This window comes from Anoplopoma fimbria, chromosome 20 (genome assembly GCF_027596085.1).
Source record: "Anoplopoma fimbria isolate UVic2021 breed Golden Eagle Sablefish chromosome 20, Afim_UVic_2022, whole genome shotgun sequence".
Taxonomy (NCBI): domain Eukaryota; kingdom Metazoa; phylum Chordata; class Actinopteri; order Perciformes; family Anoplopomatidae; genus Anoplopoma; species Anoplopoma fimbria.
Genome location: NC_072468.1, coordinates 3,279,140 through 3,291,691, shown reverse-complemented (window position 1 = coordinate 3,291,691; position 12,552 = coordinate 3,279,140). Strand labels below are relative to the sequence as shown.

At 40.1% G+C, this 12,552-nt stretch overlaps 1 protein-coding gene across 1 annotated transcript in view; it reads left to right on the top strand.

The window, feature by feature from the left end:
• Positions 1-730: 730 nt before the first annotated feature.
• Positions 731-12,552, top strand: part of sntb1 (syntrophin, basic 1) — a 36,583-nt gene continuing 24,761 nt past the window's right edge. The window contains 2 exon segments of the mRNA XM_054622037.1: positions 731-1,231; positions 1,234-1,413. Coding sequence (XP_054478012.1) covers positions 871-1,231; positions 1,234-1,413 — 541 coding nt within the window. The 5' untranslated portion in view covers positions 731-870.

Below are 12,552 nucleotides of genomic sequence, written 5' to 3'. Positions count from 1 at the left end.
TAATACAATAATATATGAGTCATTATAATGTTGAAATATTTTGATCTTACATATTGACTAATCTCAAATATGACTAACTAGTTGAGCTGCTATTTATATATTTAATATATATTTAATATATAACATATACTGTACATTTTTTTATTTGTATTCTTATTTTTTATTTTATTCTATTTTTATTTTTATTTTATTGTATAATATGTGTATTTATTATCTGTTTCTGTGTAGTTGAGCTGCTGCAACACTTGAATTTATATATTTAATATATAACATATACTGTACATTTTTTTATTTGTATTCTTATTTTTTATTTTATTCTATTTTTATTTTATTGTATAATTTGTATTTATTATCTGTTTCTGTGTAGTTAGCTGTGTATCAATAAAGGAATATAATAATAATAATAATATAATAATAATAATAATAATAATAATAATATTTTGTCAGTAAAACGATAATCCGATTTTATGAGTCATTATAGGACAATACTGGTCCTTTTTTTTTTTTTATGGCAGCTACTCTAAAACACATATTTAAACCAAAAGACTAATCTCAAATATGACTAGACTAGTTGAGCTGCTGCAACACCAGAATTTCCCACATGGGGATCAATAAAGGAATATAATAATAATTTGTAAATGTGTCTTGTTTAACTTTAAACTGTCTTGTTTGGGGGAAATGATGAACACATATTTGTGCATGCAGGATCTGGAGAGGGGATCGGCTGACGGAGGGGGAGCAAACTCCACCCAGCAGCAGATCAGGATCTCGGGCAGGCGGAGCGGGCAGCAGCTTGCGGTCGGGACGCTTCATAAGTCCCGCAGAAAACTTCAGAGGGGGCAAAGTCCAGAGACAAGAGTGTGGAAGTTAATGTGTGAGAGCAACAAAACCACATGTCTTTTTAAGAAAGAAATGGCGGTGGTAATAACAAGGGGAGTTTCAGGTGCCTGCGGAGTCCAAAAAAGTGGATTTCTTGAGGTTTTGGTTCGGGAGCGGTGGCACAAAGTTTGGGTCAACTTAAACGAGGAAGCGCTCACGTTGAGCTGCGAGGAGAGCTGCGTCAACTCCAACGGGGTTGTCAACGGGTCTTACCTGGATAACAACAACGCCAACTCCAACAACGCGTCCACGGACCTCCCGGAGCGAGTCCCGGAGGCGGTCGCGAACAGAAAACGGTGCGTTAAGGTGACCAAGCAGGACGTCGGAGGACTTGGGATCAGCATCAAAGGGGGAAGGAGAATAAAATGCCCATTCTCATCAGTAAGATATTCAAGGGACTCGCAGCGGACCAGACACAGGCTCTGTATGTCGGGGATGCGATCCTGTCTGTGAACAGTGTGAACCTGCGGGATGCGACCCATGACGAGGCTGTGCAGGTTCTGAAACGGGCCGGGAAAGAGGTGACACTTGAAGGTAGGCAGGCTGGACAGACACTGTGTGTGTGTGTGTGTGTGTGTGTGTGTGTGTGTGTGTGTGTGTGTGTGTGTGTGTGTGTGTGTGTGTGTGTGTGTGTGTGTCAACCAAGACCTTCTTTAAGTTCAAATGTCTTTGTGTGGTAACCCACCATTCTCCAATAACAAGACATTGTACTTCAGCATCACTAGAACTGTATCCTGATGCTCAACATTTGACTTTACCGCAAAATGAAGATTAGGCAAAAAACAACTTGGCAAGAAAGAATAATGACCCAAAATGTTGAAATATTCCTAAAAAAAAAACCATTGGTATGAAATATATTTAATGGAAAGCTTTTCAGCTGTCAGAAGACTTTGCTAAATTTGCACAACGTAGCTTGTGAGTGAGAGGATGAAATCAACAATAGGGGACCCAAAGGTGAAGAATGTGGGTTAGGGAATACCGCATGAACTCCCACAAGATTACATTACAGTCATTTAGCAGACGCTTTTATCCAAAGCGACTTACAGTCAGTAGTATGTTACATATCATTCACCCATTCACACACTGATGACAGGCTACCATCAAGGTGCCACCATCAGACTCTAACTAACATTCATCATCCAGTCCACACCGATGGCAAGCCTTCAGGAGCAACTTGGGGTTAAGTGTCTTGCCCAAGGACACATCGACTGCCGAAGCCGGGTATCAAACCACCGGCCCTCTGATTGGAGAACTACCTTGCTCTCCACTACGCCACAGCCGCCCTCAAGATAAGGTTTAGGAAGCCCACGTGAGTGTTAGACCTCATATTAGCCAATGTCCTTCTGTTTTCCGACTCATTTTTATGGAAGCCCAATATAACCAGACTCAACGATCCCCAAGGGAACTGTCAGTCTTAACATGCATGGGAACCCAATCCTTCAGGGAAGGAAACATGCTGTATAAAAAGGCTGAGTTTCTCATCCCCTGTGTGCTGTTTTTACATGTCATCCAGCAGGTCATTGGTCCTCAGCACACAAAGTATTGCAAGTTTTCTGTCCTACCTGCCAGTTGATTGCATTCACTTGGCGCCCCAGGTGCAAATTACTCCCCGATTAGAGGAAAAGCAGGAGGGCTCTGAGTACTGAAGGCTGGGATTAAAAACCTATGCTGTTAGATGTGATTTTACTTTCCATTAAAGAATGGAGTTACTGGTTAGTAGCAAGAGCGAATAAATAAACTTATTGTTAACATCCATATCTCATTTTATCAACTGTGTTTTCCAATTCATTTACAAAGTCAAAATTGTCAATGTTGTCGCCTGACAATCACCCAGGCTACAAAACTGAAGTGAAACTTTTCTTCTCTGAAAATGTATTTTATTTGCAGCGCTCTACTTCACCGTGTAGCCTACGCAGTGCAACTTTGCAGGACGCCCTGAGTTTATTCTGTAGTTGTGAAACAGGTGACTGACTGGCTGCCTCTTTGCACAAAAGAACAGTTCAGATTTAGAAGGAAACTGTTATTATGCAACCAGAGGTGCCATGGGAGAATCATGGTAGGCTATGCACGCACGCACGTACACGTCTGCTTTCAATTCGTTCAGGTGAGCAGTGCAGCCAAGTCTGTGTTGTGCAGTTGTTTTTAGCCAAAAGTGAAGATGAAAATTAGGCTGATGGCAGGCAGATTCCACTCTGCGCACACGCATGAGTTTACAAGCACAAAAAGACACACATTCATACACCGGAAAATGCTCACTTCTGAGTATTTTATTCCTGTTCCTGTTAGCACTCTTGGACCCAAGACAGTAAGAACAAAGTGTCTCTCGCTCGCTCACACACACACACACACACACACACACACACACACACACACACACACACACACACACACACACACACACACACACACACACACACACACACACACACACGCACACACTCTCTCTTATTTATATACACACATGTGAGCATGGTGATGATAATTCCCAGGGGGACACACAGGCTATACTGCAGAGGAAAAAGCAGGTCCCAGCTGAAAACTTAGCGAGATAAGAAGGAAGGAATGGAGCAGGCGAAGAAGACGGGGGAGAGAGAGCGATGGGAGGAGGTCATAGCTGAAATGTGAATTTAATGGGGAAAGTGCTGAGAGGGAGAGAGATAGAAATAGACGGAACAGAAGGAGAGCTAACGAGGGAGGCTAAGAGGCTGATTATAAAGACTACAGCGAGGGTTAACTTAAGGGTAACACAGAGAGAGAAGTTCTCCACAACTGCCATTTAATAGAGATAGTATTAATTTGCCAAAGCAGTGAAACATAGAGGAACATGACAAAGAGACAAAGTGCATTTTCAAGGGGTTTCATGGATCTCTGGGGGCGTGATGGATCTCTTAACACGTAACTCAGCATGTTGACTTTAATTTCAAATGAAAAAACAAACAACGTGAAAATTAGTAATTTAATCCTTTTTTTTTTTTTTTTTTTTTTTTCTGAGTTTAAGCCACCCTCCAAAATATGAAAAAAGACTGTGTTACATGAGGAAGGAGATCAGGAGGAAACATTGTATTCAGCTGTTAAGAGAAATAGTACATGTCTCATGGGAGAGGAATGTGTGTCTTTGTGCGTGTGTGTGTGTGTGTGTGTGTGTGTGTGTGTGTGTGTGTGTGTGTGTGTGTGTAAAACGTAGTGATTTTTGCGTATGCAAGAGACCTTGTATCTGCGTGTTTGTGATATGTGTTATTTTTTTTTATTGTATTACTGACAAGCCATCTTGAAAACTCTTCGGGAAGATGGAGAACAAATTCAGCTAAAATAAGCAGGGACCACTCACTTCAGCCTAATACAGTCTGTAAGAGAGCAGCAGAACGACACCACGGTCAAAAGCTGAGAGGATCGCAGTTCAAGCCCCCGTGTCAGAGAGCATCCGCTTTCATGAAGTGTCCCCTGAGCAAGACGCCGGCTCTTTGCTGGTTCTGTTCTGTGGCTCAGCATGCAGTCTGACAAGTCAAAAGTGACTTTCCCTATGGGGATCAGACATTATATGTCAGAATTATATTCCGATGGTATACAGTTGGTACAGAATAATGCTTATTCAAAGCACTGTATAGATTGTACAGTGCACTGCAACTCACTGCAACTATCTCTAGTCACACTAGAGATAATTATGTGAGCTGATGAGGTCCACCTGGAGCACTGCCTAATCAGGTCACCTTTGACCTGGCTTTGTTGAATAGAACAAAGCCATTGTTAATGTAATTAGTCACACCTGTGCTTTTGCTATTCTGTCAAATAAGTCAAAATGTCTGCTGCGAAAAAAAATCACACCATTGGTAGGAGGTTGTGTGGCAAATAGGGGACAATTTGACTTGTCTCAATAGAAAAGCACAGATGTTAATTATGAAAATAATGATGGCCAAATTCCATGTAGCTGCTTTGATTTCAGGATCTTGGTATCGTGCGTGCGTGCTCTTGAATAGAATGAAGCAATTGTTAATGTTACTAGTTACAGCAGTGCTTATCCTACTATGACAAGCCAACATGTCTGCTGTGAGAAAGGCCTATTTTCAATATGACCTGCTCTTCTGCCCCAGAACAGCTCAAGGTCACAAACACCTCAGTATGGTTCAAGCAAAGTGCTAGATGAATTGTCCAACAGTGTCTAAAAGCTGCACACTTTTTTGACGTTACAATTGGAGAGGGTTGCATCCGACAATTTTTTTTAAACTTTTCCAGACAGACAATCTGAAAAGCTTCATGCAGCGATTGGCCTCTTTCACAGCAGACATTTTGACTTGTCACTGTAAGAAAAGCACAGGTGTTACTAATAACGTTAAGGTTTGCTCTGCTCTATGCAAGTGTCCCAGTGTGCCATGGAGAGACGCTGAAACTGAAGTAAATATGTGGAATTCAGCCATTATTCATTTTATCATACACCTGTGCTTTACCTCAGGTCAAGATGTCTTAAGTATAAAAGCTCTAATGGCCAGGTGTGTGCCGGAGAGAAGTATGCAAGATTTGGACTTCTCTCTCAAAAAGACACTGTTCTTAGCAGATGCTGCCTTCACTTGCCAACGGCCCACAGAAAACCTGTTAGATGCTGTGGATGGGAACATCAGGACACACAACCCGTTTACCTTCCGGTGGTAAACAACTTCATAAGTCCCTGGTGAAGGAGGCGGTCGCACAAGGATAACTGCTCTTAATGTTCACAGCTGTCCTTGTTCTGCCCTCATCGTTTCCCTTTCCTCCCATTCTTTTCATTTTTGTATTATTGTTTTGCATAATGATTGAAAATTCAGTCCAAGCATGTGGGTGTTAGGTTTATTTTCCCCTCAGCACAAAGAGCAATTTGATTAAAATAAAAAAGAGATGAGAAATTCCTTTAGAGAATTGTGTAGCTCAATTCACTTGTGTTTATAATTAAGGATGGTCTCAAATGTAAAAATGATTCCCATATTTAGATTACAAAGTGCTTTAGTGCCAGAAGGAGATGTCAGATTCTTTGTTAGGAAAACATTTATGTGTTAGGCTGTGTGATTATTCAACACGTCACATGTGCACTGAACAAAGACTTCCCAAGGTTGGCTTGCTGCTAACAGGCTAAATTGATTTTCTGACCTCAGAGTAGTACAGGTGGTCTGAGTAGCCAGTGGTGTTGAGGATACTGAGTATATTATTTGTTTGAGGTGTGAAAAGGCTGTTCTTTTTTTTTCTTCACAGAAGCATGTAGTGAAATTGACACTTTCCTATTAGCTCTGCCCTGCTTTGTCATTGAAAAAAGACTCAACCCTCCAAACTCATTAAATTCTGAGTATTGCTCATACTGCAACCCCACATACATCTTATGCGACGTAATCCAAAGGTGCTAAGCTACTGTATGAGTAGACAATATTTGGGTGAGGGGTTTAGCCAACGGTCAGTCGATGTCAAATACAGGAAACCATATTAAAGTAATAGAGATAGTGTTGATCATAATGTGAAAATATGATGAGGAATGGTGTATGAAAACACTGAATGTTGAAACCAGCAGTAGTTACACTCTGTAAGGAAAATAAACCAAGGTGTATTTCAGTGCAGACACACAGCCTCAAACTGTAGGTTTTTGTTAGTAGACATCAAAATAACTCCAAAGGGCCTGAACATGAAAGAAGAAGAAATTAGGAACTGAAAGTCAGAATACAAAAAAGTACATCTGCCACACTCCAGCAGACAGGAAATGAGTCAGTGTCCTGTAAGCTCCCCCAACAAGCCCTACCTGTCATCACCTGACATCTGGATGGGTTTGTCTGTGGATGTGTTTATGTGCTGCTGTCAGCAGTGTGTCCAGCAATGTGTATATGCACGTGTGTAATCAAGTTTACACATCAGCAGTGTAGTCTAGTCTGACGCTACAGTCAATATATGTGGTTGAGCGAGCTAAGTGTGTATGTGAGGGAGAGACTAAGAAAGAGAGAGAGAGACAATGAGTTTATCAGCTGTCTGTTTATGTCATTAGAGAAACTACCATCTCCTCTGCTACTGTTGGTGGAGTCTGAGTCAGAGCAGATGACGGTGATGATGCTAACAGCAACAGCTTTTGTTGTGGTGAAGATAACGGATTGAATCATGCATTCCTCTGTGAATGTTTATACAGCCAAAACAAAAGCTGAGTCAGAGAGTCAAAGCTCATCCGTTTTTTCCTGTTGGCTTTGTTGAAGAAGACAAAAACAGCTTTTTCCCTCCAGGTGTAAGAAGAATTGTGTTTTTGTATCCGACATTGTGTTTGCTTTTGTCCTGGTAAAAAATACTTTACTTAAATGCCTAAATTGAGAGTTTGATAGACATTTAAGATTGGGGTCAAAAATTAGCCATAAAAATAAGAAGTTTTTATTCAGCTTCACTAGACTTCTGTTCAGTCCGTGTCACTGTAGATGAGTCGACAGCCTACTGTAAAGACTAGCATCTGTTCACACTATCTGTGGTTGTGGTTTTGAGCAAGTATGGTGGTTTATGTTGCCAGTTATGGAATCAATGGAACATGTAGCACACAGCTCACTGGTTTAAAGATTGATGATGATGATAAAGAAAAGGGCGTTTTACTTGTTCCTCTTTTTTTAAGCAGGGTAAATTATTGTATGGTGACATCCTTGTTGCATCAGGGGCGTAGATGCCACTGTTTATTTTGGTTCTCGTGAGCCAACATTGATGAAATGCCTTCATATAATTCTGTGAGGTTTAAATATGGATGATGCACTTAACATTTTTTAGGCCTGGCGTCTTTTGAGACATGTACAGTATAGCTCTTGGTCCTATGCAGATTAAATGCAACAATTAAGCTAAATCTAAGTCTGGCCTCCTTCGTTACTGTGGCTGATCACGGCAAACAAACTTGGAATCCTTTGTGATTTTTAATAATTTGTCCATGATTTCAAACAGCAGGAGCAAGAGAAGGATTTTCATCTCGTGTTGGTAATCTTTTATTTTGCTGGTAGACTTTATCATCTTTTGGTAGGCTAGATTATCAAGTTTAGGTCATCCAAACGGTTGAGACAGCCTTCTATGGCTACCCTTTTAAAAGGACAGTGTGTGTTCTTTTATGGGGGTTTTATTTATTTAAATGCCTAGTATCTTACTCTCGCTATAACTGCATGCACATCACTTCAGCATGTGGAGCTTGAAGCTTGACAGACCAGCAGTGCCTTGTTATGAATGCTATGTGCTAAGCTGTGGACAATCGCTATTCAGGAGAAGGGTTAGGCGAATAGTCGTATTGGTGGTAAAAAAGCATCTTCTAAATGAGTGTAATGTAATGTTAGGGTAAAGATTTACGACCCCCCCCAAAAAGTTCAGCCTCAGAACTTTGTGACAATATGTTGGATATGAGTTGATTTTCTGACTGCAGTTTTGCATATGAGGGAGTTTTTTTGACCTATACTATTAAGGTTATTGTTTGGTGTAATGGAGATGTCACATATAACGCGTCCTTCTGAAGATCTACTGTATTTGCATCTACTTCACTTTTTTGTAAATGGGCTCTTGAACACCACAAATTGTTCAGTTTACTTTTTTTGTACAGAATTCACTGTACTTCTGTAACTCAAATTTCCACATTCCAATAATCAAGGCCCTATTTACAGCCAGCATTATATATTATGACGTTCAACAGAAAAACTATGACCTATTAATTAACTAGCCAGTTTTCAAGCTAATGTAAATCCCAAAAAGCTAAATCATCGTCAGACGACAGCAGGTGGGATTGCAGAGATTCCATTTAGACCGATGATTTCCTCCTGTTTTGCTCTCTACACGGACTCTTTACCTTCCAATTCTCAATACTACTCTGGCTACAAAATGGAAAGCAGTACGCTTCTGACACCAACATTTTGGCCCCTTGTCAGCTTACTTTATCTCTTCAATATTCCAAAATTTGAGAAAAAATCTTCAACAGATCAATGTCTTCTTTCTTATGTAAAAACATATTCCATGCCTTTTGTTGAAAGCTACAATATTGCAGAGAGTTAGTTACTGTTTGACATCAAGTTCAGAGTTCAATGTCTAATTCTGCCTAAGCTTCTAAGTCAAATTCCTTCTCTAAAAAGGGGCCTCACCTTACTGTTGATGAGTTACTGTTCATTGTTCAGTTAAGGTGACATTTGAACTCTTTGAGATATTGGTCCAAATCTTACAAAAAGATGCCTTGAGGGTGGATTTGTAAAGGCCTTTTGTGCTGCTGTGGTATCCAGCTACCTGCTGCCGACAAGGAGTAAAAGCCTTTTTCCTCTTTTTTACCTCTTTGCCCTGCTTTGTTCTCTCTCCAGCTTCTACCAATGTTGAACCGACTTGCTCTCCCACAGGCTTGATGAGAGGAGGTTTTTTTTTTTTTCCTTTGGTACATTTTCTCACCATATAAAAATCCCCATTTGGAGCATCTGGAATAAAGTCCAATGACTTTGAACTTTATTAAATACTGTTAAGAACAATTAGTTGAAAAATATACAAAGAGGCTGATATAGTAATTACATCTGGTGGTATAGAGCAGAGTTTGTGACTGTGTGTGAATATTCACTGTGAATGTGTGTTGTGGACATAACTGAACACTTCTGAAGAAATGAATTGCCTCCGTGGAAGATGTGTTCGTGAATGGGGTTGAATACAGTTATAAAATTAAGTGAATGATTTTTAAATATCATGAATGGAAGCGGCTTTTTTTAATGGTGAGTTGTACAGCTGGTCTCTGGTGAAGAACTGCCATTCAGACATCTGCATCACGACTCCTTAAACAGCAAGCCACTGTTTCCAAATGAAGTGGAGAGTGGGAGTCATAATAAAAAAGATTTACTTGTGTGTGTATGTGCATGCTCTCACTTTGTCTCAAGCACGAGCCAGAAAAATGGAAAACTAAAATCAGACAGATGGGGGAGGGCATTCGGATTTTTGGAACTGTTGCTTTCAAATGACGGCCCAATCGGTACAATCTCTATCCTCTCCAAGTTCTCATCGTGCTATTGAGGTTATTGTGCAGAGTTGGCTGTGTTGGTGCTGTAATGAAATAGAAACACCACCCAGGGGAATGCACACACATTTTAACACTTCCAGTGTAATGATCACATGGACTCCACCCCGTTTATGTTCCCCTCCGCTGGAAACAGTTGCAGCTCTATTTCTGGGCACAGTGACGCTGTTCCATGAGTTTACGTTTCCTCCCTCCAGACTGCCATTGTAAATGTTAACCAAAGACAAATCACCCTCTTAACATTATGTTTGTGTAAAAGCTGCATTTGATTTGTTTAAATTAAGTCAGTTCAGAAAGTGGACTGTCAGTAAGCTGTTAGGCCACATCATTGTAGTGTCTTTTGAGTTCAAAGTAAAAATGATTTGTCCTCATTAAGACTGGAACATTTTCATTATTTCTTACTTGATTAATCATATAAAAAACCCACAGTTGACTGACCATAGTCCAAAACCCCCCAAAATTTGATTTAAATTATATAAATGAGAGAAAGCCAAACATTTTAGACCCTGAAACCAGAGAGTTTTTGGCTTTTTTGTTTGATGAAATGCTTAAACAACTAATAAGTTATACAGATTTTTATGAATAGAATGTGACATTAATTGATCAGTACTTCTCTGTTTTTCTTTGTTCCACTCATAAGTAAGTATTCAGTAAAGCCCTGTAAAGTCTGAAGCCAGATTTATGGTTGATTCAAGAGGTTAATGGGAGTCCTCTGGAGTCGTGGGTTTTGATTTATAACTCAACTTTAGATTTCTCCCTTGGACAGAACCCCTGAAACACTAGACGGATGTATTGTACTTGTAAGGTTGTATCATGCATTAATTATATTCCCAATTGCAACTGAAATTAAATAGTTCCATTAACGATAACTTTAAAGGAAGCTAAACAAATCTTTAGAATCAGTATTTTAATAGGCACAATGTGGCTCACTGACCATGTTGGGATTTAGCTACAGTTTGCCACTATCATAAATTAAATAGTGCATTTGATAACAGCAGTCTAATTAAATACTTACTAGTGAATATGTTTGTGTATGTCATTTCCAAAGTCCACACAAGCAAACATACAGGAGATGGGGCAGACAGTGTGTGTATCTTTGTACTAAGTCGTTTTTAAATTTGAAGACCTTGTTGCATTTTCCTTTCTAAATCCAAATCCTACATGTGCCTTTGTGTCACTTCGCCCTCATCAATGCGTGGCCGCTAACGAACATAACCACACAAGGTTGTCATCATCCAACTGCAGCAGATTCGATCTTTTCAGTCCGTTGAATTTACTTGTATTGTATCTTGTTATGATGCATTTTAACAAATGGATTTTCAGTCTTTTAATCTGATTACACTGTGTGGGTTATTCTGCTGTGTAATTGGATCACGTCGTCACCACAGGTCCATTGAGGACGTCTCCTCCTCTGTGTTATGCGTCGGCCTGTCATCTCTCCTCTACAGGTTGGCGGTTAGGCTTGTTACACAGTCTCACAGGGGTCCACGGTGCTTCTTCTAAGAATAGTTCACTTGCTGGATTACAAATGCCACCAGCCATATGCCAATTATGTGCGGCGCGTACAGTAGGATATGCCAATTAAACATCCAGGGCATAGCAAAGGATTCAGAACATTCAGGACATAGAAAGCAGACTGAGCACCCATTTTATGTCTGCCTCTCTATTTCTGTCTTTGGCTGAAACATGTGTCCTGTCTTCTCTTTTCTTCTCCCCTTCTCAAACCCTAAAAAAACACGGGGAAGTTAAAATGGTGCTCGAGCCTCCAGTGATTGAGTTTGACATTTACAAGTAAAGCTTTATGTTTTACCTTTTGGAAAAGGCCGTTTCTGGGGTGTTTGGCAGCATAAGTTGTGCTTGTCCTATGAGGGAGTATTGGAGGCCTTGGAGGTACAGAAGGTTCAGTGTTTTTAGGACCATAACTCTCTTGATGCTGCCTGCCTGTAGCAGCAGAGATGAGGTGTGATTCATCAGTGCAGTTTACAGCATGAATACATAACACCTAAGTCCATTTTGGCTGTCAGCATTTCAACGTTTGCTGTTATCATTTCAAATTGACAGCACAGAGGGCCAACTGCGTCAGCTCATTGGAAGGTAATCGTTTGATCAACTGAGTTTCCTGCCGTCTGTGCAACAAGCATCATGCTTTATTTGCATAATACAATAACAAGTTGTACACCAATTTATTTTGATATTTAACATATGGATTGAGGTCTACTTTGATGGAAATCCATCCTTTCATGCAAACCTGAACCAGCTATTGAACAGACTCCAAGTCAAAAAAAGTTTCCAGACTACCCTCACTTCTTGAGTTCAAGCATAATTTATGCACAGAGATATTGCTGAGAGTTATCTTTCTATCGGATGCCCCATGACATTCTGTAATACTTGCAAAATGTCTCAGAGGTACCATAATTAAACAGTTTCTATTTCTGCTGTGTATCTCAACATCTGTGGTATCCCCACATCCTGTTTCTGAGACAAACTATCTTCAATCGTGTGAACCTTTTAAACAGCAATCTGTTTGGTGCATCTGATGTAATAAATGTGGTCAACGTCAAAAGATGTTCAAACAAACAGTAGATTCTTCACAGATTTGAATTGGAATCTATGTTAAATTATGTTAAAACAATGCCAATGCCAAGAGACCTCAGTGTAAAGTGAAGCTGAAATCTGTGGATGTG